Here is a 27,966-nt window from a genome sequence, read left to right on the forward strand (position 1 = left end):
GGAGTGAGGGTCGCAGCTCTCACGGCAGCATTCTGACAACAGATGGAGCCTCCCCTCAGATCTTTATTTAAAAAAACAACAACAAAACATGAGAATGAAAGCACAAGATTAAAAAAGCAGGTGTGTGTTTGTGTCATGTGAGAGAAACCAAAATGACATGCTGTGTGCGTGTGCGAGTGTGTGTGTGTGTGTGTGTGTGTGTGTGTGTGTGGCTGCAAGAAAACAAAACCCTGAAAGGCACGGGTCTTCTATATGATGGGGAATTCCACAGGCTATTGGCGCAGCTGGTGAAAAGAGCGGGCATGTCGCTCCACGCTCCGCACACATACACCCGTGCTGGAAATACAAAGAGGATTACTACGGTTGCAAAAATATCCACCGAGCCATGTGCCACACTCCGGCACATTCTGACACAGGGAAATGAAAGGCATACAGCTCGCTCATTCTGCTTTGCCTTGGTGTTTATCTGTTAACACCACATATGAATATCAGACGCTGGATCCACACCCTTCAGATCTACTATAACTACAAAAAAAAAAACCCACACCTGTAGTTTAGATAAATGTAGTTTTACACGTAAGACATGCTACAACATTGGCTTGGTAGTTATGTATCATGCAATAATCAATGCCATTGCATGTGTAATACAGTTTAAATGATCTATGGCAACAATACTGAGGCTGGGATGTGCCCATAGTGATCTACACACGGAAAATCAGTTGGCACTTTAATACAGCGATTTCTTCTTCCCCGTATTTAAAAAAAAAAAAAAAAAAAAAAAAAAGGTGGTACATCAGGAAGAAGACGGTTCAAGAAACGCAAAAGATCCAACGCCTCAGGGGGACTTGAAGGGGTCGGTGGGAGTGTGGTTGAAGCTGGCATCGGCGAAGATGGCCAAGGTTCCCACGGTGGTGAAGACGACGAAGATCCAGAGGAACATGCGGTCCACGACCATAGCCACGTACTGCCAGTCCTCTCTCAGCTGGACGAGGTGAGCAGGATAAGGAGGACGATGGGGAGAAGGGAGGGGATAGATGGTAGAGATGGTGATGCAAAGATGGATTGATGGAAGGAAGGAAGGAAGGAGAAAATCAAAACAAAATCAGTGCAAGAGAAAGAAGAGAGCTGAGGGATATGGAGACGAAAAATAATGGACAGACTTACAGCTTCATAGTCCTTCTCAGCCTGCAGAGCCTCTGCGATATAAGTGATGGCGTCTATGGCCGACTTCAGCTCTTCAGGTAACGATAGGTAGCTGCTGGGGCCGTCGATAAATTTCCTCAGGTCCGTACACATGCCCTCTGGCTGAAACCTGCACGTCACAAAACACACACAGATTATCAAAAGGACAGTATTTTCAGACCACATAAAGTGTCAACACCCAAACTGGCCAAATTTTTTGCACACGGGCCTGTGGAATGTAGCAACGTGCGAGCAGATGTCAGCGCACGCTAATTAAAAGCTGTAAAATAGTGAAGCATTTATGAGCCAGGCTGCACGTCTCCTTTGCACTCTGCTGTCATTCAGAGAGGAATAAAGAGAAGGTCAGAGGAGCTCCCCGGGCTCACGCTGCCAGTGTGGGAGTCACCGCTCTGCATATGCTGACTGGGCTGTTCTGCCTGAGAAACCCTGTGTGCGTGTGTGTGTGTGAGTGAGAGAATGTTTGTGTGCACGTTTCTGTGTTTGCTTGTTGCCTTCAGTTACCAACCGTCAGTTGCTATGGGGTCCTAGGAGTTGCTGGGGGAGGCTCGGAGAAAGCTGCTCTTGGTGTGGGAGCAGCTTTATCATTTGTCAGTTTTTTTTTTTTTTAAGGTGTAATTTTTCCTTTCTCACATCCAGTTTCATTCTGTATGCATCTTCACGTATTCACAAATGTGAGCCTCCCGGTAAAACTACAAACCCTCACTTGCAACACTGTGTGAGGTAGAGCGGGTCATCCACTAATGAGAAGGTCGGTGGTTTGATCCCCGGCTCCTCCAGGACCACATGTCGAAGTGTTCTTGGGCAAGATACTGAACCCCACATTTCCCCTGATGGCTGTTCCATCAGTGTACGAGTGTGATGTATGAATGTGAGTGAATGTGGTAAGTATTGTAAAGCGCTACGAGTTGTCAGTAAGACTAAAAAAGTGCAAGTCCATTTACCATTTAAAAAGGTAAATGCTGAAATATACTGTAGTTTAACAGTGGTACAAATTGAGAAGAGTCATAAGGTTCAATTATGCACAGATATCTGTCTGCATACATTGAACCATGTTTGCTAGCATTAGCATAGCCACATTAACTACTGGTCATACCAGACCAAGAAAGGCTACAGCAGCAAAACCCCTGAATGTAATGAATTGAGGAAGGGACTATTTGCTTTGTAAGTGTCACTTTAACACACAGCTACTGAAGAAACTCAAAGCATTACCCATCAACAAAGCCTGCTCTGATTTCCCCTGTATAGTCCGGTGAGTCCTTGAATAACACATGGATTTCCATTGGCTGCTTCCAGTACAGAGAGTTACCCAGCGGTCTAATACTCCTGTAATCTTAAGCAATAAAAGCACGTCTCTCTCAGTGGGACATCACAGCTAAGATGTTTGGTTGAGAAATGACATTGTCTCCGAATTTGAAGGATAATTCTGGTTTATTACAACATGGGTAATAATTTGAGATGTTGGTTGTTATTTCTGTTGGTTATGATATATATGGTTATGGTTATCTAGCTATATGGTTATCACCTGAGATCCGGAAGAAACACAAGCAGTCAGATCACACAGGCACACGACAGATTAGCCAGATGATCTAAACGGCATTACTTGGAGGTGAAACATCTGGTGTCTGTAATAACCCATTACTGTACAGAAGAACTGTGTGCACACAACTATGGCAAGTACAGAAGATCATAGTTAAATTAAAAAGTTGGTCACTATATCCTGATACATGTATTTAAGATGGAAACTATTGGGCAACAAGTTTACAGTTTTTCTTTTTGTGCTGGAAGACCTGGGTGTTTGTTTAAACCTGACTGATTGTCTGAATCCTTGTATCTCCAGGATTGTCAGACCTCTTTTTATTGATGTCACTATATTTCACATGTAACTATAAACACAAAGGACTGAGGGTGAACGCTAACAAAATTAGAGAATAATGAGATTTCTGATCTTATTACGAGCAAATGAGTAAGAAACACACAAACACAGTCACACAGGCTCAAAAAATACATTTTCAGCCACGATGCATTGCCTCTTAAGCGACAGGAGATAACATGTATATATTTTGCATTTTGAGTGGCAATACCCATTAACAAAGTCTGCTCATCTCCAGTTGGTCCTCATGACCTTGTCCAAACCAACATAAATTTACATTATCCTCTGTGCAGCACAGCTGGACTCTATCTTTTCCAGACATCTGTTTACTTATGAAACACCTCAAATATTAAACACCTCTTCCACAAACAGTTTTAGAGCCTTTGACAAAAAAAAAAAAAAAATCTATTGTAGGTCAGGCAGCTCGACACCAGAGGGCAGTATGGCACCATGTCTATAAGGAAACATGTAGAATAACCCAGCAGGCACGGCAGAGCAGAGAGCTGCTTGGTATTCAACGCAGGGATATGGGGGTTTACAATGCAGCGCTGCCACCGCTGCTGCTCCTGTGAGTGTGGCAGGTGAGGAGGCTGTGACCTGAAATAGGTGGAGCCTCGTCAGATCGAGAGAGCGAGATAAGCGGGGGAGGGAAGGGGGGGGGGAATAATTTGGCCTCTTAACCCCTCCTCCCTTTCCCCTCCTACGTGGCTCAAAGTAGCACTTCATCAGCGAGAAGTAAATGACTATTCAGGAGACTAATTCAACTAAAACTGGCTGCATCTGGTGCCAAGACATGCACTAAACCCAATTAAGAAGGGGTGTGTGTGTGTGTGTGTGTATGTGGACTCAAGAGAGATAGTGCTGTCTCATCAAACTGCTCTAATAGACCCCCCCCCCCTTCCTCCGTCACCCGTTCTTTCACCTAGACACGCAGCGTCCTGCTCTAATGTGTCAGAGTCGATTTGCGTGGGTCATTATTATTTTAGCAGTGATTCTCTGCCGCCTCCAGTCTTTCCCTCTAGACACATTTCAGTTCTCGCAGGAGGTGAAGGATGAGAGAGGGAGGTACGGCTACAGAATGAGAGGAACATTTTTTGGGGTGTATTAATAGAGCAGCAGGGAGGCAGGCTAGTTAAGGATGTCACATAGGAGCTGGCATCCAGATACTATGAAGTCTACCAAACCAAGGTCACAGATTTCCTGTGTACAAAGTACGAAGACCAGGGTTCGACAGATAGAACAGTTTGTCGCCAATTTGTGTGCCAACATTGGCCCAGATCCAGCTCCTTACTCAACAGCTTCAGGGGCAGCGCTCTGTAAAACCTTTGATGAAACTCATCAGTCTGGGTTTCTCTGGAGGTGTTTGGGAACTATGGTCTTAATGCTCTTTTCACAGGAACTTCCACACAAAGTAACTCTGTTCTGTAGCTGTTTTTGCATGATGCACCCACAATTTGAAATACTCAATCATTTGCAAAATAGTACAATTCAGGTGAAAAGATTTAATTATAAAAATATACAGTGAAAAAAATTTCATTGTTTTTGATAAGCCAATGATAGGAACTTTTATGTTGTTGCCGGCGGACCACATTGTGTACTTGTTTGCTATCTCTTGTCTTATTGCGCGCTCAAAGATCACATCTATTTTTTGAGATTTTTAATTCGGCCATGAGTTGGAAAAGGTTGGGAACCACTGGTCTACATCAAAGGTCAGAGAGTGAACTAATATATTTTATGTCCCAGACTTGTTCCCTGATCAGTTTTAATTTGCAACTGCTCCAGACATGAGGATTTACTTTGACAGCCTAAATTTTGGCAATAAGAGCAGCATTTACCACAGAATAATAAAAAAGGAAACTGTAATATTTACATACAGGATACATAATAGGTGACAGTGACTGCTGACGCCTAACTGTGTTTGCTCAAGTGTACTTATAGGCGCAGCTTGTAGCAAAGCAATGCAACTAATACTGCCTGAGCACGTCACTTCAGTTTCGCAATCCAGATGACAACTAAGATACAGGTATGGGAAGAAAAGGTGTGTAATTGTGTACTTAAAAGAGTTGACTTTCACAGGACAAATGCAAGCTGTGGGGAAAAAACTGAAAGTGCTGGGCAGCTGACTTCAAAGATAACCTGCTCCACAGACTTGAAATTCTATGAATACTAAACATAGTTAGATCAACTATTGGATTTCATTTCAAAGTGCTATCTAACACACTTTGGCAGTTTACTTTTAAAGTGTTTTTAATCACTTCTGCTGCAAGAAGTTATTTCTTTTACATACAACCCGTTGTTAAAGAGTCAGATATGGATTGTGTATTGCAGTGGAAATGGCTTGAATCTCATAAACAAAAACCGTATAGAGGATGAGTATAAAAATATATTGTACAATATAGTGGAAAATTCACTAAGACAGGCACAGTGCCAGCACAGACTCCCTCAAACAACAGTGAAACTCCCTTTTTATACCATTAAAGAGAGCAAAGAAACCCCTGTCCTACTGGTGTAGCTGATAGTAACTCATGACAGATTTATAGCCAATATATAGAAGCTCTCAACCTCACATATATCAGACCGATGGAATTACCCCATGCTGGACAGAACACACTAACACATACCACAAGATATTTGAACATATAATAGATAGTAATAATACAAAACCAATACAAAAACATTATGAAAGTTATAAGCTCATAATAGATATTTCACATTCCTCTATATTCTATAGAATTAATTTCTCGCATTGATAAAAAGATAACTCATAATTACATTATTAAGGTTACTAATGTATAAATAGGCTAAAAATATATAACATACCTACTTGATTTAAGAGCAAGTATAGATAAAGAAATTGGTTAACCTGTAGCTTTCCTCCAGAAATGGAAGTAAGTGAAGCTTTGAAAGTTAAAGCAACAATTCCTACAGTTTGATGACTTAGAAAAACCTTGTGTCTGTACAAAGCCAGTGTTGGAACTAACTGTTACTGCACCCTCTAATGCATTATTAGCACAATACTGTAGTAGTTAGGGTTAGGGTTAGTCAGGGCAGTACTGAAGGAAGTAGTACTGTATGTTGCTGTCAGAATGGTGAGGAAAAAGTAACAAAGGAAGGCAGACTGATTGGTCAGAAGTTCAATCTACACACTACTCTCTGTAGATAATGAGCCAAACCACTGGAGGAAAATAACTGAATGGTGGCTTCAAATGATGAGACCAGCACAGTTACCAGACTTTAACCCAATCGAGCTGGTTTGGGATGAACTGGACAGAAGGTGCAAGCAAAGCAAACGTGCAACACATTTAAGGCAAAGATTTAGATTGAATTTGTTTCCTTGTTTTTAAAATCTCCAATTGTGTATTTGCTGCTTTAATTTTAGAAACACAAAGACTTTTACACACTGTGTAAATTTAAATAACAGCTGGACAAATTGAGTTGTTCTAAATGTTTGACCGGTAGTGTAGGTCTTAATAAACATATTAGCAAGGTCCTGTACAACTGTCAACATGTAAACATATGGAGGAAGCACAGAAAGCACAGACATTAAAGGGAACGTGCTCCAAATCCAGATAAGTCAGAGGCTAAGCTAAGGTCAGTACAGTTAAGGTCTGCACAGGTATTCGCATACCTGTACACTAGATGGTGACCAAAACGCTCAACCATATGCAATCACATGCACAAGCACAAACACCTATAACCCCAGAGTCTCACCTGTTAGGCTTGGGGAACAAGATGGAGGAGTCCGGTTTGCGGATAAAGTATTCATCGGCCACTTTGCTGATGGCCATCTTCTTTTTCTCCCGGCGGGGCAGGGTCTCCAGCGACAGGGGGGTCTCCACTTTTGGCCGTAGCATGCCAAGGTAAGGAGGTAGCATGTGGATGAAGATCTAGGAGAAGAGGTGAGGAACAACAGTTACAGTTACCTCTGCGGTTTACAGTAAAGTCAGCTTCTCTTTCACGCTTCTTTGGACCTGATGCAAATAAAGAACTGAGCCGTTGTTGAGTTTAAAACTGGAAATCACAACTGTCCAATTCAATCAGTTGGGCATTTAACTGTACTTTCCACTTTCAGCAGATAGCTTGTTGGCTCACACAGACCTCTCCCAAGTCCATCGTCTTTCCTGGTATTAAAATTCCACTTGTTTGGATTCTTGTTTCATGATTTATTGGACACCTGAAATGTACTTGTCCTGTTTTTGCATATTAAGGGTGAGAAATGACTGAAAATGTTGAATGTAGTGCTGAGATAACCTTTGAAAACAGTTGCTACTGAATGATGTGGGAGGGGAAACCAAATGGGTCATTTTTTCCAATTCTTCAACGTCTACTCTCAAGGTGTCCTTGACCAAAGACCATGAAGGCTGGAGACTCCAGTGGAGCTCTTTAGTTAAGGATTGCGGGCAACTCTGAGATGTGTGTAATTAAAACTTAAATACACCTGACAAAAATCAAGAAAATCTTATTTTTCTATAACCATCAGTTGGTACTACCTGGCTTTCAGACTTGGAACTACCTTTCAGAAGGATATCAAAGGATTTGATGATAAATAAGTAAATCATTGGGCCAAATGTCTGTCTTGATCGATATCATGAATGCTGTAAATGGCTTCTTTAACTGCACTTTAGGTGATTTTATAGCCATCTTTTAAAATAACTCTTGGCTTGCCTGTATTGACAGATGGATGCCATTAATGGCCTACTGGCAAGGAACCGGCTGAAGCTGCAATAGTGAATGTAGCGTGAGGTGAAACATCTTGGCTTAAATAACTTTAATAGTGACACTGAATTAAGTCAGTAGCAAATATGTTTCTTTCCTTACATGACCTCCTCTGACCTTTTGTTTCACAGTTTACTATGACACCTGTCATGTCACTATTATCTCTGTATGAGGCAGCAAACAGTGAGATGATCAACAACAGTCAGTCGGTTTAAACTGAGGGAGATAGGAGACAAGATGTTATTGTGTGTCAGTACTATAAACATAGGAAATACCTTTAGCCAAAGTTTTTTTTGCACATTTAAAAAGGTGCCCAGTTCAGTTTCTTGAGAACAAACACAACACAACGTCTGTACTCTTGAGGCCAAACAATCGTGCTTAATGTATTTCCTCCTTTAAATGAAACACTTCTGCGAAGCCAATTTTTAAAACCTGTCAAAGCGTGCCTTTCTTGGTGCATTACTACCTTTCTTTGTGCCTCACTATCACCAACTGTGAACCAGTGAATAGCATTAATCCACGCCGAGGCCTGAATCTTCACATGTGGGTATGTCCCCAATTTTTTTATGTGTGTGCAACACACAAGTTTGGACCATCTTGTACAAAAACAGTTCCATAGTGCTACTTATTAATGGTCAAAATCTAAGGATGGGCACTGCAAACATGCTGAGGCTACAATTTCTGTGGTGTGTGGCATTAATTAATGCTATATAGTTGTCCCTATAAATATAAATACTGAAATAAACAAGTTTTCATTCAAATTAAATAACAGGGTCATAGATATCACTGAGGACACTGAGGATTATATTCTATAACCAAACTCTTACTTTTTGAAGTGGTTTAGAAAACCCTGAAACAGCATTTATCCCTTCAAGCTGGGGAAAGAAATAGAGATAAATTAAATAATAATTTAAATAATTAAAGATGCCCTTAGAGTTTTCTTGTAAACAAACAAATGTATGTTTACATTCAGTGTTTTTCGCCAAAATAAATTGTGCGTATCCTCGAGGCTTAACAAATGACTTGAATGTATTTCTGTCCCGATAAAACATTTGCAAAAGGTGTTTTTTTTTTTTTTCTTGTGCAAAACTTAATTGACCCACCTAACGTAGCGTTCTTTGTTGCTTTAGTCTTACATATGGACCATTTAACACACTTGCAAAAAGTCAGATGGGTTTTATATGAAAAACTGGAAATGCCTGAAATCGAGCTACAGACACCTTCACTGTGCCTGGAAGAGGAATCTATTACTTTAGATTTAATGATGGCCACTCTGATAAGCAGATGGGTGTTTTCTTGTTTAAGACTGATCTATTCCTAAATAGAAAGGCTAATTTGGGTTTGTTTTTTACAGTGATTCTACAGCTGGAGACGGGAGATATTATTGACACTCGTATAATTCCTGACACCAGGTTTGCTCCCTCAGCATCAGGAGATATTAACCTCTCTGGCTTCCTGCTGTTCCCTCTTTAAACTCGTTGAGGAGAAGATAAGTGAGAGATGAGAAATATTATAACATATTATTAAACAGACATCCCTGTGGCACTTGGTGCCATTAATGCTCAACAATAAAATAAAAGAAAATTTGAAAGAAGAAGAGTTAATATTTCCCTCATGTTTTTGGAATATAATTATTGTATTATCAGCACATTTATATGGATGAATGCCACATTTTGGTTATTGACTAGATTTTTTTACAATGAAATTATTATTTGGAGTTTGTTACCTACAATTCCTTAAAATGCTATAATGCAAACAAGATGTATATATATATATATATATAAGTTTACAGTACACTCTATTTCTTACTTGTTCTTGCATCTTTAAAAATACATAGGTTATACAATGGCTTTAAATTGTCTTTACTTTTGTCCTAAGCATGTCCAAAGTTATAAAAAATAAAAAAAATCACATGCATTAATGTACTTGTTTTGACACCAAGAGGAGAGCACAACAAACATATTGTCACTTTATAAAGTTTGTATGGCTAACATGTTAGCAAACAGTTGCCCAGTAACCATCCAGCAGACACAGAGAAGCACTGATATGGAGTTGTGTTTCTGGCAACCTGTCCAATAGGCTTCACTCTCCTTTTATCTGTTTCAATCTCCACAAACTCTTGAGAAAAATAACTGGCTCTTTATCTCTAAATGTTCACTAGCTAGTTGCTGGTTAAGTTTGTCTGTTTGCCTTTTAGCACTAAGCAGGTAGCTTAGCTAGTCTTTTTGCTAAAAAGACACAGCAAACGGCTGCGTGCTGCTGATATTAGCCAGGAGAGCAGTAAAGTTGGGGGCTGCACAACTAAAACAATAGCAAAATAAATCCTCCCCATACTTGGACCACATGGTTGTTTTCTTCTGGCCCAGTTAATGCCTGGTTCCATGGCATGGACCCGGCCCATATACCACATGATTATCAGATGCTACTTCCACATCTGGACCAATTCTGGCACACACACTGAAAGTCTTGCAACTGTTAGCCAATACCAGAGGATAACAGCCTGAATCTGCCCAGATGTTTAAATATATGGGCCGGACTCGGGCCGACGACCCAGGCATATGTTGGGAAAATGGTATAATGCCCTCTATACCTGATCGTAGTTGTAAGTGACCCCTTTCACATTGTCATTTGATCCACTGTTAGAATAAAAATATTCATTAGTGCAGCTTAAAAAAATTATAGCACAGTATTACTAGGAGTTCTGGGGTCAAGAAATCTTCCACAACTAATGTTCTGTGCACAAATCTTTCCTTCCAACACTGACACTGATCGTCTGAAGAGTAGGAGTGAAAGGAAGCAGAACCTATAATGTCTCTCTCCTCATGAATCCAGTACTAAGCAGATGAGTTCCATAAATCACCTGCATGTGTATGAGCGTTTTTGTGGTGACTGTTACCTGAAAGCGTGACAGAACTCGGAGCAAGGTGGAGAGCTGCTGCTCAGACGCAATTAGCTTCACATAATGTGCAGCGAGGGCAACGGCAACTGATGGGGGTTAATGGTACAACATGACATTCAGGGTGTTGAGGACTGTATGGACTTACTTCAGTAGAGTGTCTGAACCTAAACTACTACTGCGTCTGTTACCAAATTAACACACAAATTAACATTATATTAATTATCAAGTTCACAATTACTTCACTGATGAATTAAAATCGTGTCCACATAATGTTTTGCTTAATTTAATTTTATACTTGCTCACATTTTTTTTGTAAAGTGACACCCTGATCATTTCTGCTCAGGTGCCCACAATGTAATAAATTGTGTACATAATTTTACATCTGATTTCACTCATTTTCTACAATAAATTGGATTAATTTGAATATTAATCCTTACCCTTAATTATGTATTAGTGTTAATCAGTTATTGTCTAGTCGTAGTAGTCGTAGTTGTTTTGTTGAGTAATTATATAGTTAGATGAAAAAAACTTTGGCAACAGACAAATGAAGCTTAGTGAAAGTCACAAGCACCGCTTGCCACTGTCTCAAAGCTCCACCAGCTCATTCTTGTCTTCATCCAATCACAACCTGACACACTGGCCTTTAGCCAATCACTTGTAAGCTGTCAAAGTTTAAAACTGTTCCCTCTCTCTGCTGTCATTTCAGCATCGTGAACATTTCGTAACCCACCTCCACCCCTTCACCACCTCAAGCACGGATGCCTTACCATCTCCAACCAAACTATGTGATCAGAAGTTTCCCTCTCATGAAGACATTCCCATCCTCGAGCTCCATTCCTCATCACCACCACCAGTGTCTAGGCTCTGGGGGAAGTTTCCGCTAACTGGAAGGACCTTAAACCTATGGACCACTTCCCCTGGTGATCCACTTCCTGCCAGGTCTAAGCGCCAAAGTCTATTCCTTCTGTTCACAATAAATTCCACTTAAGTTAAAATTTCAAATACTCTTTTGTTCCCGAGTCCAGCAACACATCATGAATCAAACACATACACACAGAATCCAATCGGATAATTTAATCTGTAGTCTATGATATTTTGTACTTGGGAGGCAAAGACCTCACCTTGCGGACCCACATGGGCATCAGGTGGGTGTTGGGCGAGCGGTGATGCAGGTTAAGGACGACCACACTGAGGATGACGGAGAAGGTGACCAGGATCATGGTGAACATGATGTAGTTGACGATGATGGGGACGCCAAGTGACGTCTCAGGGATCTTATCAGCCAGCAGCAGCAGGAACACAGTGAGGGTCAGCAGCACGTTGATGGACAGACCCATCTTTTCACCTGTTGGGGACAAAAAAAAAATCTTATTTAGGAGAGTAACAATTACATAGTGTTCCTTCAGGCCTGAGTTTCACCAGGATAAGGTTTTCTCCTCCTCCAACCTGGTGAGATCTACTGTTTTAGCAACATCTGGCCGAAGTAATTCACCACTAATGACTCTAATGGAAAATTTATCTCCCATTCTAAGTGAACCTGAGTGGACAATAGGGCAAGGCCTCTACAAAGCCAGTCACAAACTGTGTTTACCTCGGGTTGGTTACAGTCCGCAGGCAATGAGTAATTGATGTGTATTAAAGCAGTGTGTGATCTTTCAGTGGCTGTCAAAGCAGTAGGAGTTCTCTCACTGACTCCATCACCCTGTATCACCAGAAAGGTCAACATGTCTGAGTTCTGTCAACGTTGACAAGTGATTTCTAGAAAGTGCAGTGCATGAAACTATTGATCAGCAGAAAAACAAGAAGAGAAAACACTGGATTGCAACTTAAATGTCCTTGACCTGTCTCTGTATCAGGGGGGGAGGATCATACTTTATAGGCATGCATGCAGAAACTAGAAAAGATTAAAAAAAAAAAAAAAAAAAGACAGGGGCTGGAGAAAACTTCTCACACACACATGCAACCTACAGCTATGGATAAAGGGTTTCTGTGTGTTCTTGTGTTATGTGGTTAAATGAGTCATCACACATGGTTATGCAGTGGGCATCTTACAGGGTGTCAGACCTAAATCTGTATTCACACTCAAGGAAGACATCCTTCAACTAAGGAAAAGGTCATATCAGAGGGTGGAAAAAAAACCAACAACCTGTGTATCCTTGTCCAGGTTGGAGGAGTTGCTTTCATTATGGGAAAGGTTGAATAAAAAGTCCAGATATCTGCTCCTCTGCTGCATCGGCCCTTTAGATCTTTTTCTCGCAAGTCTTCCAATAATACATTACAGGAGCACCCCTTTAATGTGCATAACTCAGTGGACACATCTAAATTTCTTCTCGGCCATTTGATTCAATGAGGCCAAAAGGCACATCTCCATGTACAGTAACATGGGTGTTACATTCACAGCAACCTGCTGTGGTGCAGAAGCATAAAACTAAAGACTGATCACTTGGTGCATCAGTGTGAACCAGACAGTCATAGAAACCAAATATAGTGAACAAAGGGAGAGCGGTGAGCTGATTACTCTCAGTAGCTGGTGGGCTGATTTCTACCGTTTTAATTTTTGAGGTTATCGATTCAGCCGTGCTTCAGGAAACAACTATCTAATCGGGACTTGAATCCTTTTGTTCCAGTAATTCCATGAGACTGCCCAATTTAAACGGACCACACAAACACAATTAGGAGATGCTATTAGCAGTTCTAGAGAGCAATGACATGCCAGTGTAATCCTAACCAAAGCTGCATCAGGCTGGAGACGGTCATAGTAAAGCAAACTGATCTTCAGTCATCTCTATCATAGTAAACTGGTTTGTATGTATTACTCTGTGTACCTGCATCAGGAGGCAGGTAGAAGTTAAAGATGGCGATGATGGTGATGAGAATACAGGGGAGGATGATGTTCAGGACGTAGTACAGAGGCTTCCTCTCAATGATCAAGTAGAAGATCATGTCCTCGTACAGATCGTCATTCGTGCTCTTCCTGCTCGGCTTGTGCATGATGCGCCACTCGCCGCCCTCTGGAGGAACATCCACATTTTAAGCATTACACAACATTTTAATTAAGATCAGCAAAATTATTATTTTTTAACAGCACAAGCAACAAATCTGCATACCACAAGGGGTCCAAACAAAAGTGCAAACACAGTCGAACTGGTAAAAGACACTCCTGTGACCATGGTTTAGATATTAAGCAAAAGTTAGTGTAAAGTAGCTAATAAGAGAAAATTAGAAACAGGGAACAACGTCAATCATCCAAAGGAATATATCCATTCTAAATACAAGTACAGTGTCATTTATTGTGCATACAAATATTACTAATCTTCATATTTATTTAAAAAAAAAGCTCACAATTCCCTTTTATCTATCCATCAATCCTACCAAACCCTCACCGCTGTAAGCCTCGTCCAGTTGGATCTCCCGTATCTCGTTGCCCTTTGAGTCAAGTGCATACTGCAGGTCGATCTCTGTCGAGTCATACGTGTAGGAGCGGAACTGCATGGTGCAGTTCTGCCAGTCGAATGGGAAGTACGTTACCTACACGGAGAAACAGGGATGTAGAAAGAGTCCGAGAGGAGGAGCAAAGTTTAGGAGGAATTGAAACGGAATGCATAAGAGTTTTAGTTTGTGTGTGTGTCTGTGTGGATTTTCACCTTAACTCCACAGGAGCTACAGTATAGTGCAGGGGGAGTCCAGGTTACTCTGCCATTACTATAAACCTGCACATGGACATGCAAGGCCACATCAAACACCCCATCATTACTGCAAACAGAGATTAACATAGCATTAATTACAAACTTGACTTCTTTTCTTAATTCAATGAATTCAACCTTTTGTTTGTGGTTTTATTTATGTAACTTCACTTCATGTTGTACATAAAAACCTCTACTTTAAATCATAGTAAATCACTGCTAATGTGAGGCGACACACCCGGAACCTGCCAGTTACACTGCATGTTGCAGACATGGCGAGGTGGTATTCACCAGCTGCTCTTCAGAGTTTGTGTTTGCCCATAGTTTTTTTTTTTCCAACACTACAAACACATAGGCTACAGGTCAAAAGGACAGTAGCCACAAAATATAACATAACATACTGACTTGTTTCATATTGTCTCACATTATATCATGATGTATTGTACCATCTCATATTTTATCATCTCTTAATGTCTTGTAACGTCTCATCTTATTTCGTTCTGCATCATCTCCAAATGTATCATCTCGTCTCGCATCATATCATAATGCATTGTGTGACACTGTCTCGTAGCATAGTCCATAATCTCATCTCGTATCACACAATGCATCACATTGTCTCGTGATGTCCTGTCCCATCTAATCTGGTCTCCTACTGTATCGCATATTGTATCAAATCTGATCAGATTGTATTGTAATGTCAAACCTGTCCTCACCAGAAAGACAGCAGCATTGGTTGTTTATTAAAACACAGGGAATGAAATATTTTTTGTAATGGTCATTTTGTTTTAGAAACACTTGTCATTCTGTCAAGGGGCCAGACCAGATACTGGTTATTTTGAAAGGCAATAACAACAAGCAATTGGTTAGACTTGATGGTTACACTAGACGGGGCTAAGAGTGTAGTCTGACCTTCAGTAACTTTTACAGAGGTTGTCAGGTGGGTTCAGATAAAATATCAGAGCAGTACGGCTTTTTGAAGTGACCAATGACACAAGGCAAAAGTGTAACATGGTAGTTTTGCACTGATCTTTATATAATCAAGTCATTATTATAAATAATCAAATCATTATTAGCCGATATTAGCATGTTAATGTGGTATCGTGCTGACTCAGATGCACATATCATGTAATAGCAGCATCTGGGGTTTGACTGTAGCCTGGGGCCTTTGTTTCATGTCATCCCACTTCCTCTCACTCTGCTTTCACGTCTCTTTGTTCTGCACAATAAAGCAGAATTTACATGAAAAAGACAGACAGGGTAAAGCTGTGGTCAGAGTGAGGAGAATCTGAGTAACCATGTCTCGTATATGTCTGATTATTGCAGTCACACTCTTCCTTCTGTTCTCTGGCCACAGCTGCGGAGTACATCAACATCTGGCTGCAGTCCCATTCTGCCAGACCCCAATAAAACATTTTAATTGACACAGATAAAAAGGGAGGAACTCAACACATTTCACAGGACACTTCTAAGTGCGGCACTCATGTTGGATGTATACAGAGCTGTTTTGGCCGTTAAGCTCATAACACAATATACAACAAAGTCATCAAGTCAATTAGACACAGATTCTGCAGTGTTTGGTTTTATGCCTCTGCTAATTTAACAGGGAGAGAAGCTTGTGTCCTGAAAGTGGGCTCTCCTAAAACCCCGTCCCCGTGAAGGTGCGGCTGCTGCTAAAATGACCGGCATTGATCATAAACACACACACACACACACACACACACACACACACACACACACACACACACACACACACACACACACACAGAAGGGTATACACTCTTTGGCATTTGTGTGCACATATTTGTGTGTGTACGTGCATGCTTCCAAGGGAATGCCTCCTGAGATGAAGTAGCTGAGCAGTGCCATCAGCTCAGTTATTAGGGAGCCATGCTGTTTAATTGCCTATAAAGTGTTGATGAATGGAGCAGTGGGAGATATACAGGGGTGTTTATCGGGAGTGTGTACTGTATGTGGAAAGAGGAAGACTATGCTCCTTAAATATCTACATTTTCTAATTTAATAATGTGACATACAGTTTTTCCATTACACGGGTACTGTACTGTAACCCTAATGTCCACTGGGAGCAGCTGTGTTTCATTCTAGCGCCGTCACGCCGATAACAATCTGCTGCCAATTATTGACAAATGTCGTGACATTAATATTCACAACAAAGATTCACCGAGGTTCATGTTCTGGCTGCGTCACAGCTCTGTCCCGTGTTGGGCTTTAAAAGTTTACTGGATGTGTTTTGGAAGTGGAGCTGTCTGTTCTTCAGCAGACATATTTCTGATTTTGTTTTGAGCAAACAAAGGTCAGCAGCCAGACATGAACCGGGGATGTTGCAGTTCATAGTTGGCACATTAACCCCTGGGCCACTGGTACGGAAAACCTGCATTCACGATAAACATTGAAACTAACATGGAAACTTCATAACTGTATAACATACCTTATATGCCTTTATTTCATTTCTGCATTTCCCCGTATAGTGTATTTATGTAGAGCAAATAGTGTAGCATTCATTAAACTGCTGCACAGATTCTGGAGGTGTAACGGAAAACAAACAAAATCTAGCTTTGCTAAGTCTTCATAAAAAGATAATTAAATAAATAATGACATGCATGAAAATAAAATTAATTCGACACCGAGTAGGTTTATATAAATTCACTAGCTTGTCTGGCAAAGTACACCCCCATGTGAAGTATTACAGCAGAGAAAAACTAAATGGATACTCAAGTAAAACTAGGTGTTGGACACTGCGACACTATCTAGAATGGCAGCAGAGTCTCTCCAGCAGAGACATTGGGGGTGAGGGCAGGTTAAGATGCTTTTAATACAGATTCGCAGGACAGTGCTAACATCACCTCTTCTTATAACCTGATCAATAAACACTTTATAAGAGCTGATTATGACCTTGAGTGGAGGTGTATGGAGCAGGCTCAAAGTTGATTATATAGCTAACCGGCAAGAATTAAAGCTGACAATCATGAATAGCTAGCTGTAGATGTATAGCAGGAGCAGGTTGGATCTATATCGACTCAAACAGACAAAACACCACCTTTAGCTCTGTGGAAGAGAAAAAAGAAATATTTTTGGCATAAACCACAGTTTTGCCTCATAGGACATTTGTTATATTTAATATAATTGTGTATAACTTATTCAACATGGAGCGGGCACATTAATATGTATGGGAGGGTAAAAAACAAAATGCACCTTAGGGCCTACAAAGAAACCATCCCAGATAAAAAGTTAAATAAAAAATAAAAAATAAAAAAACGAGAAAAGTGGCCAAATGTTGGTGCTGATTCATTAATGTCACAGTGTGTGCGGTGCTCACTGCTTACTTATTGATGAGGACGATGTCAGGCAGCCAAACCCTTGCAGCGGGGATACGCAACACTTCAATCCCATCATGTTGCTTGGGTTTCCATGTCAACCGATGATCTGTCCATTCCTGTTGGAAAAATAAATAAATAAAAAGAACTACTACATATAGAGTGTTTATGTAAACAAGGATGTGGACGTTACACACTAGTGCATAAAAAGGGGACAGGAACAAGACAGACACGGATAATAACAAAAGGGGAGACTTTGCATTTACAAAAGCATTTGGTGATTTCATCATTTTATTTTTCATTTGCTTCACTGCTGTAATTAGATTCTACTGGGACGTTTTCCCCCAGCATTTGTCTTAGCATAACAAAATACAATTTGCATAATTCTTCATTTTGCATTTACTCTGTATTGTTATGTCGACTCCAAGTGTTCCAGCCTGTTTGTGTGGTGTATTGTCACTGAGCTGCGCATTTCCACTGGAGCTGGAGTCATGGTTGAGTTGGCCAAACTGATGACACATAGTAGGAGGTTGTTCACTTGCAGCACTGTATGTTAATGAAGCGTAAGGAGGTTCCTCATCATGTAACTCTGTTTTAGTGAGGCAACAAGCTCATTTATTTTGGCTTCAAACAAACATGCAGTAAAATGCAGGGGACGTAAACGGACTTACCAGATTCATGACAACCACAGTGCTCATCTCTTCATTTTTCATATTCTGAAGGGAGAATACAAGGAGGAAGCAGGCAGAAAATAAGTATCTTATTGATGAAAATCACAACTTATGGTAGCTCAGTTTGTATTACAAAAAATTCAGTGGTAATGTATGTAAAGATTATGATCATGTTCATACAGTACATACACATCTCCCACAATACAGTATGGTATCGTCCAAGCAGTGTCGTAGTGATTTTAACCTAAAGTAAAATTCCAGTATTACATAGTACATAGCTATACATTTCTAAAAGTTTATGGCAAATGAAGCTGCAGTCTACATACAGTTTCTTTTTGTTTGCTTGTTTATAACAGTTCACCATTAGGTTAATGTTGGCGCTGCGCTCGTGTAGAACAAACCGCAGTGGATGGAGATGTTGAAAATGTAGCTTTTCTTTGTGTTTAAATCTTGTGGAACAGGTGACGTGATGAAGGACGCCGATTGCTTTTTTTACTCGCAAAGGTTGTGATGACACTCACAGAGCTACAGCTGTAGTTGTCAGCTCCGGCAAAAAGTTCACTGCTCACTGGCACTGCCGCCTCTGTGCTGTGTGTGTGTGTGTGTGTGTGTGTGTGTGTGTGTGTGTGTGTGTGTGTGTGTGTGTGTGTGTGTGTGTGTGTGTGTGTGTGTGTGAGTGAGAGAGAGAGAGAGAGAGAGAGAGAGAGAGAGGCTGCAGCCCGACAACAAAATGCAGTAGATTTTTTTCCCTGGTTCATTTGGCTCAGGCGCTGCGCCTTGAAAACCCTGCATGATTGGCATGTGTAAATAAAATTTATAAAATTTTTTCAAATTCAGTCACTTCAGTCCGTTTCAGTCAGTCTTTTGTGATGCGTTTATTGCACATGTTCATATCGCGATGACAAACGAAAATAAGCTTAATCGGTCAGCACTATTATTAACATGCATCTTCAGTGATCCGATCACAAGTGGACAGCTCTCACTTCGTCAGTTCACACCTGACTTTAAAATGCGTCTCCACATGCGTCTCGATTGACCACTTGTGATCGGATCTCACTTCCCCGCTTTATATTAAATTACCCCTCCGTGCCCCACTCGCTCGCTCTCACACACCATAGACTGTAAATAAAGATGGACGTAGCCTCGGTGACGTCACCCATGTTTTCTGAAGAGCGGTTTTGAGGCTCACTGTGGGCCGTTCCACCATCGCCATCTTGCCTGTACCTGACTCCGCCGAACTCCCGGCTAACTATAAACGGGCAGAGAGGATTCACTCAAAGCGGCACACCCTCGATTATGCAGAACTTTAAGCCTTAATAAAATTCAAACGAGTTAGTTATGTAAAAATTCACCCCCGTACAGTTGTCATGAAGGAGAAAATAAACTATATAGACCAAAACTGTTTTTGTACCAGGCTGTAAACATGTTTAATTCTGCTGTAAAGGTGGACATTTTAATATGGGAGTCTATGGAGATCAACTCGCTTGAAGGACTGCAGTTTTGGGTGCTTCCGTTGTTTGCTATGTTTTTCAGCCTCGGAGGTTCCTGCTTGACTCACACACAGGCACATTACCAACGGACCCGTCTGTCGAATGGCTAAAAACAACAACGCGTAGCTGTTTATTTGCATGTAAAGCGGGGACGTGAGATCCGATCACAAGTGGTCAATTGAGACGCATGTGGAGACGCATTTTAAAGTCAGGTGTGAACTGACGAACTGAGAGCTGTCCACTTGTGATCGGATTATTGAGGACGCATGTTAATACCAGATCTGAACAAGGCCTATGAAACTGTGGCGGGACTAATAAGACTGTGTCAGAGGACTCCTCACTGGTCTCCACCAATCAACCACACAGAACTTTAGTAATTTTTGCAAATGTATTAAAAATGAATGACTGAAATAGTATATTATTAGTATATCATTTTCATTTAGCTCCTGAACTTATGGCAACATCTTTCCCTAGGACATCAGAGCTCACCTGAGAGCCTGCAGCTCACCTGTCTGTGTGTCTGACATCAGAGCTCATCTTAAGAGGCTGAAGCTCAACTGTCTGTGTTGCTCAGGCTGCTGCTGACAGGATTTTCAGAATAAAATGATGCCTGACATACTCAAAGCAGTCGGATAAGCGGAGGTCAACTTACTTTATAAATAATGTTCATGTCTTGTCCCATATGCAGTAAGAGCTCTGCTCTTGATCCAAATAATTTTAAATAAGACACATGTTTGGATTGATTAGAGAACTTTCTTATTAGCTGAGCTCAGCTGTTACTTACACTTCAGTAAAGCTGATGTCTTAATTCACCTTGGGAGACAAGTCTTAACCACTGAAATTTAAATATAATATCAACTACTGCTCCTGCCGGGCTGCAGCTGTTGCAATGATGGTGCAACAATGTGTAACACAGTTTGGAGATGAGTTGCCAGATAATAGTCGAACAGCCCCTGTATCCTAGTTTTTCACTCTTTATCATAATACCCAACATTTTGAACAAAAACACACAAACCTGGAACCTCACAGTTGCTGCATGGATCTTACTGTAAAATATTTGAGATTTATGACCTGATAAAGAAATGTTGGTTATTACTACAGTTAGCTTGATTTGCTGCAAGTAGATACCTGTGCAGTCAGCTGATCCACTGGACTCCTGGAGTGCAATGTTTACTAAGCATTACTACTGTGTACCGTTTATTTGGAAAGTTTTAGGCGGCTCACACCACCCAACATGGACTTACGGCTAATATTTTCTGGGCTTCGTTTAGTTTTAAGAATTTGGACCAGTGATAATGCATTAGCTAGATTCAATGTCATCAGTGTTACTTCGAGTTGTTACCTCAAAAACAGGAATAACAAAATTCACCTGAGAAATCTGCATTATTTTTTTCCCCATAACAAAACAGTTACTCTTTAAAGTTACTAGTTACTCTGTTAAACACAGTTTCAGTGCTGCTGTTGGACATGATAGCACCACACTGTACATGGGAATTATGACAACAGCTGATTTGAGATACCAGCTAGATACTGGCAGCAATGGATACACACCAGTCATTTTCAGGAAAGAGTTCATGATGCAGGCTTTGGTGAAGGTGTTTGCATGTGAAGTATCCACTGTGAGCAATGAATAAATGTGCATGTGTGTTTGCATTGTGTGCGTGTGTGTGTGTGTGTGTGTGAGAGCATGTGATTGTCCATCCAGCTTGAAGGCAGAGCTTCCCTGAGCCGGTGCTGCTATTTAAAACGCTGGGAGGAATGTCAGAGAGACAGCTGGGACAGAAGCAGAGAAGGGGGTGGGGGCAAGAGACTCTCTCTCTCACACACACACACACACACACACACATACACACTCTCACACAGACACACAAATACCTACCTCATCACTGACTTATCACTCACTGATGCTTCCTGTAAGTGTTTTGGCCAAGTGAATTGGCCTCAGGGTGTCCATGGGGGTAAATGTTAATAACAACACAGCAGTTATCCAGCTGACTAGTTTTGGTCAGAGGAGGACTGAGCATCCAAGTGGGTCAGTTTTCAACATCATTACACCCCATAACTTAAGGAGCCCATGTGACTTCCTCTCAAGAGTCAGACTGACCTTGAGCGGAGCATGCTGTAGATGTGTATGCAAATGTGACACTATGTTATGCGTGTGTGTGTGTATGGATGCTATGGAGATAGAAGCCAAGGAGAAATTCAGGAGCAGATAGTGCCGTGGTGTAGCACTCCTGTATTACCTTTTTATGGAGTCACGCAGGCAGAGACTCTGTTGGTGCAAGCTGCTATAACACTATTTCCTAGCATGGATGAATAAAAACACACAACTTCACTTCAGTAGCATGACTCTTTGTACCACTTGACTCAGCAGGCCAGCAGGTACTGAAGTGAGAACCAGATGGCACTCAGATATACGTTACGGTTAGGTTGTGAATAAAAAGACATTACATTTACATGTAGAATACTTTGTTATCCTGTCATGTGTGACTATAGGAGTGTGGTATGTAGCATGGGCAGCAACCACTGTGCTGAAAACCTTTATCGAGACATCCGTCAGTCTGTGTAAATCAGATTTCATTTTAAAGACATATCTATTAGAGGCAAAGCTGCTTGAGGGAGAGGAGCCCCAGTTCTTTAGGTTAGGCCTCTCAAAAAAAAAAAACTAAAAAAAAAAAACTTAAAAAAAATAACTTTTTTGAAGAGTCACAAAAACTTGACGAACATATTGTGCAATTTTCTATTTTAAAGCACTAGTTCAACATTTTAGAAAATACAGTACATAACACATGAAGCTGTAGCTAGCAGCAGAGTAGCTTAGTGTCACACCAAGACTGGAAACCACCTACCAGCACCACTTTACTTCACTCACTGACACATTATATCCAGTTTGTTTGATCTGTACAAACAACAAGTCGCTGTTTTACGGGTTAGGGTTAGACTCTCTCTCAGTGAGGTCTCTGCTGGTTGCCTAGCAATTGGTCCTGGCCAGGAAAAAGTCCTACACATTGTTGTTTTTATTATTCAGGTTTTGTACAGATAAAAAAAAAAAACAAAGATACAACATGTTAATTATTGAACTTTAGAGGTCCTAGTAGGTGATTTTCGTTGCCTTTGGACAAAGGCAGCTTAAACGTTCCCCCGTTTCCCGTCTCTGTGCTAAATCAAGGTAACCAGCATCTGGCTGTAGCCTTATACAAAGACAGATTTCAGAGTGGTATTGATCTTTTCATCTAACTCTCCACCAGAAAGTGAATAAGCATATTTCCCCAAATTACTACTTATTCCTTTAAGGCACGATCAGAGATAATAAGTCAACCAGAATACCCTGTAGCTACCTAGACTATAACGCATCTACCTTCAACATCATATCTAGCACAGCAGAAATAAAAGTTAAGTCATTAGTACACTATATTGTATTAGCTATAGTTACCTTTTTTAATATTTAAACCTATGATATAGACCTAAAGAGGTAGTGATACTGGATCATCCATTCATGTTTACTCAGCCCCATTATTACTGCTTTTCAAACAGTCTGAGATGAACAGAACTCTGAACTCTAACCTTCCTTTGGTGTAATGTTCATCAAATGTGTCTTTCTCTCCTCCTCTTCGTCTTTGAAACTGTTCATCTGTTTGTAATTTTCTGTGCATCATGTACTGTCTATGTTTATATGGAAAGTGTTGGGGTTTTTTGTCTCACCAGTCCAACGAAGGAGGAGAGGATCATTCCCACACGGACCACCACCCTCTCTTCAGGGCTGGGTGCTGGCCGGACCTTTACGTTGTAGTTGGCGAAGAGCTTCTTCATCATAATCTGCTCCATTTCAGATGCACCTGAATGACACATGACATATGACTTTTGTTACCCCATTGCTGGTAGTCCTTTTAATGCACAACCATGAAAACCATCCAGTTAGGACGCCACTGCATCGTTCAGCAAGATTTATGTTCATCGCCCCTTCATCAGCCAGTATTAACAACATAGTTGATACAGTTGTGAACTAATTGTCTTCAAATGACTTCAAATTTATATCATTGCCCATTGCCTTTATCATCTATGCAAGTGTCTGCTTATTGCCCATCGTTATGTTTTACTGTGAGGCGACCTGTAGCAGCCATAGTGATAATGACAGGAGCAGAGGAGGAGGTCAGGTGACAGTATGTGGAGCGACATAGAGGACGTTGGGGTGGATGATGGGTTGGCCAAACAAAGGACTTTCACATGGGAGACCACTGTCTGTTTCCCATGCCAAACCAGTAATCAATGTTTATTTTATTCATGACTGTTCCAAAAGCTAAACCGCAGGTTTGTTATTGTAACTATGTCGACTTATTCAAACCCAAACAGTGATCTTTTGCTAAAACTACCCAAGTACTTTATGTATCTAAACCTAAACCTGTGCCTGTTCCACACCCTTCACTGTGTGTTTATTATCGTTACCATGACAAATGAAGGTTCAGCACACCTGCTGCTGCGCTACTATGGGTTGTATGCGAGGGTAGGATCAATCAACGTATTTGGTCGTTTAGGTTGGAGGACTTGAACAGCTTATAATAATATATAAACATATATATATAATATAAACACTTATAATAAAGTTTGTGCTGGGTGCTCAGTCCCATCACACTGGTGGCAAGTGGGGGTGTAGCTAACTAATTGGCTGGCAAGGTGAGAACCACTGAACCCTTTACCTGCATGGCTGAGGTGATAGTTCACAATTAGTGGATGCTTTCCAGAATTTGTTAATAAAAACATGATGTGTTGTCTAGCAAGGGTTAACCAGACTAATTGTACCTAATTTAAATAAGTGAGAAAATTTAAATTCAAACCAACAAAATATCCTCCCACACTGCCATCTCTCAGTCTCACCTTCTGTCTCACTACCACCCACTCACATCGACCACAGAGCCCACAGATATTGCAACAGGTCCACATTCATCAGAACTGAGAGGGAAAGAATTCTCAGTGACTAAGTAATTGTAGGATGTGGGGCAGAGTTTGATTTTTTGCAAAGGAGCAATGATGCATAAAATAAGGTGCATAATGTGTGTGTTTACTTTATGTTCTTCTGGTCACACAAGCACTAAAAACAGGAAACTTTTGTGACAAAATCAGTTCACTCCAAGTGAAGTCACCACCAGCAGACTCATTCATTTAAATGAAGAAGTGGATTTCATGAATTCTTCGCATTCAGCGACTCACAAATTCATGACCAATGGTAACTAATCTGAACAGTGATGAGCTCTGAGGAGAGAGAGAGTCCAACGGAGGACCTTACCATAGCTTATTAGCTGTGTTAAATCATCCACTTTCATTTACCTGAGCTGTAATTGAGTACACTAAGGAATGGTTAACAGACAGTTATAAGACAAGAGCTGATGGTACAAATTCATGTTTTTAATGAACTGTGTGAACTTATTGGCCCAATAGAGATTAAGCCAACTAGTCTGCCAACTAAAAGTTTGCACGCTTATTAGCTTGGAGAGGTTTTTCCTCTCTTCAGTAAAGCTCTTTACTGAAGTAAATGAACAATCCTGATACAAAACGCCAATGAAGTAAACAGAAAAGGTACAAAAAAAATAGAAAGCAGCTTGGTGAACGGTTGTGACTGACCAGTGCTAGCCCGACTGGGTAGCTCACAAGCTGCAACACTTAACCAGTGAGTCCAGCAAGTGGTCACCAAGCTTTTAGATGCAAAAATGAATTTTGCTGTGCAACTTTCTGGTGTGACCGGACCATGACAGTTGTCCTAGTAAAATTCCCACATCCAGTCTGAGAGACATTAAAGAGTTTAAGTTTTATTACAAAAAAAAATGCAATTTCAAGATGAATATAATAAGCAAAACCTTGGAGAATGATGCAATAACCATGGGTAAATCAAAAACACTAAATGAAGGCCTTTGTGCTTGCGTATTGTTTAAATCTAAAGGCCAATTAGCAGTGATGTAAATGTCTGCAAAGTTGTGAACTCAACCCTAAACCCAAAATGCTTCCATTCCACTGCATTTTTATACAAAACTCCTGTTTTATTTCCAGCTATTTCCCCCTCAGTGTTGGAAGGTTAGAAGCATTTATAATCAGCAGCTCTGGTGACGCAGCATTCATCACGTTTGGCATCGCTGTGGCCCCAGCAGGATCTGACCTGACAGGAATAAATGACAACGATCACCCAGCGAGGCACCCCCATTAGCTAGGCACAGGGATGCATGGCTGCTGATGGGCGAGAACGGGAGGTGGATGTGGAAGGCTGGAAATTAGCATTTCTTCTCTCTGCCTTGTTCAGATGACTTGGTAAATAAGTCAAACTAAAGCACAAGACGTGTGAGATCAGATGAGGTAAGACAATGCCGAAGGCTAGCGTTGAGCATGTGAAGGGTGCTGGCATTGAATATAACTTAAGGCAATAAAACATTAATGGTCATTTGCTTTTCTGAAGTCTCTTTGATAAATGACAGAAGAAGAATTTATAATCCCCCCCCATACTTCAAAAGGCATTTGAATGACCTCTCTGCTGTTTTCCCACATGATAACTTGCAGGTGCACTTGCTGACCAGTGATGCTATTACAACATTGACAGTGACAACAGCAAAGTTCAGTATGAACTACATCTTTCTCTGAGTGGTGTGAGTGCACTGTTCTTGTCCAGGAAGCAGTGGTTAGTTATCAAATCAGCTGCCCGAGGACGACAAAGTCATTGATTTCTCTGAAGTAGTGGATGCCTCTTCACTGATAATGGTTACTCATGGCTTTATAGTGTCTGAAGATATTTAGTTGACTTAATGACTGCTGCGAGCAGTGACCCGGGTCTCTCTCTTTGAGATAATATCTTCTGTCACCGCACCATTCCTTCCCTATTTCAATTTTCTTACTTTTGTTTTTCCTTCCCTTTTCTATTTCCCCTTTTTTCTCATAGGCTTCTAATTAATACACCAGCTCTCTGCACAGGTCGGAAGGAAAAGATTTAAACTCGGAATGAGTTACACATTGTTGGGTGCAACAGCAACATCTTTCTGTTATCAGAATTGAAAAAATGATGCAATAAATCTTTCGGGCTACTTGACAAAATGACAATTTGTATCTGTGGTGAATGTTAATAGTCATTTTACGGTACCAAAGTTTTAAATTTCTATTATATATATGACATTTTTGCTGCATGGACCTGGGGACGGATTTGGGGATACATCCTCATAACTATGAGGATCCCCTGATGTTTCATCTAGCTCCACCACGAGGGTCACATTCACGGTTTTGGCAAATATTGAATTGGTCCATTATTTGGTCATATCCAATTCAATTGGATATGACCAAATACCTGTAAAGCATCAGCTCAACTTTGTGTTTGGTGCCAAGTAGCAAATGCTAGTATGGTAACACGCAAAAGTGAGATTCAGTTTCATCAGTGAGGCTGTGGGGAAAGACATTCCCTAGAGCAACATGAGAGTGAAAGACAGCGTATATATTGAGCATGTAAATGAAATAAAGGCTGTTTTCATTGACAGGACCTATATTGCCAAACACTATGGATTTTGCTTAGCCAATCTGAGCACCTTCTCCAACTGAGATATCACTGTTGTACACACATAGGAACTTGCACTGTCCCAGAAACACAATAATATTCCAATGATCTTTCTCTGGTGGCTTACAGTCTTTAACTGGTATTTACTGGTGGGTTTCTAGTGAACATTATTTTTCTATGTAGCATACTACATATGATTTTAATGTAGTATCCACATAAGAAGTATTACATGACCACTACAGCTTTATTACATGGGTATATTGTGTCAGCTGGTGGCTTACCTCCCAACGTGCTCAGGCTGCATAAGCAACATGCCAGCAGGAGCAGATCCAGGCTTTTCATGGTGACCTCCAAAACCAAAAAGTCTTCCAAACAGGTCTTCAGTGGGTTAATCCAACACCTAAAAAATGATTTTCTTCTTCTTCTTCTTCTTCGTTTGCAGTGCAACTCACTGGAAGTCTAGTTGAGAGTTTTGGTTTGCTCAGTTTGGACTGTTGTTGTCTGTCAGTCAGGCCAGCCTGGCCAACTGCTGTCTGCTCCAATTACCTCTTGGAGGGAGGGGAGGGGGTGTGTGTGTGTGTGT

General features: G+C 40.8%; 1 protein-coding gene across 1 annotated transcript; it reads right to left on the bottom strand.

The window, feature by feature from the left end:
• Nucleotides 1–49: 49 nt before the first annotated feature.
• Nucleotides 50–27,911, bottom strand: chrnb1 (cholinergic receptor, nicotinic, beta 1 (muscle)). The gene is made up of 11 exons (XM_056369153.1): nt 27,665–27,911; nt 23,567–23,700; nt 18,375–18,419; nt 17,713–17,822; nt 14,333–14,441; nt 14,072–14,216; nt 13,514–13,699; nt 11,810–12,033; nt 6,785–6,960; nt 1,165–1,312; nt 50–982 (listed from the first exon to the last, which is right to left on the bottom strand). Exons 1-11 carry the CDS (start codon nt 27,723–27,725, stop codon nt 836–838), a joined length of 1,485 nt encoding a protein of 494 aa, XP_056225128.1. The 5' UTR covers nt 27,726–27,911; the 3' UTR covers nt 50–835.
• Between the last annotated feature and the right edge of the window lie 55 nt (nt 27,912–27,966).

The sequence above is a fragment of the Seriola aureovittata genome, chromosome 23, assembly GCF_021018895.1.
Source record: "Seriola aureovittata isolate HTS-2021-v1 ecotype China chromosome 23, ASM2101889v1, whole genome shotgun sequence".
Taxonomy (NCBI): domain Eukaryota; kingdom Metazoa; phylum Chordata; class Actinopteri; order Carangiformes; family Carangidae; genus Seriola; species Seriola aureovittata.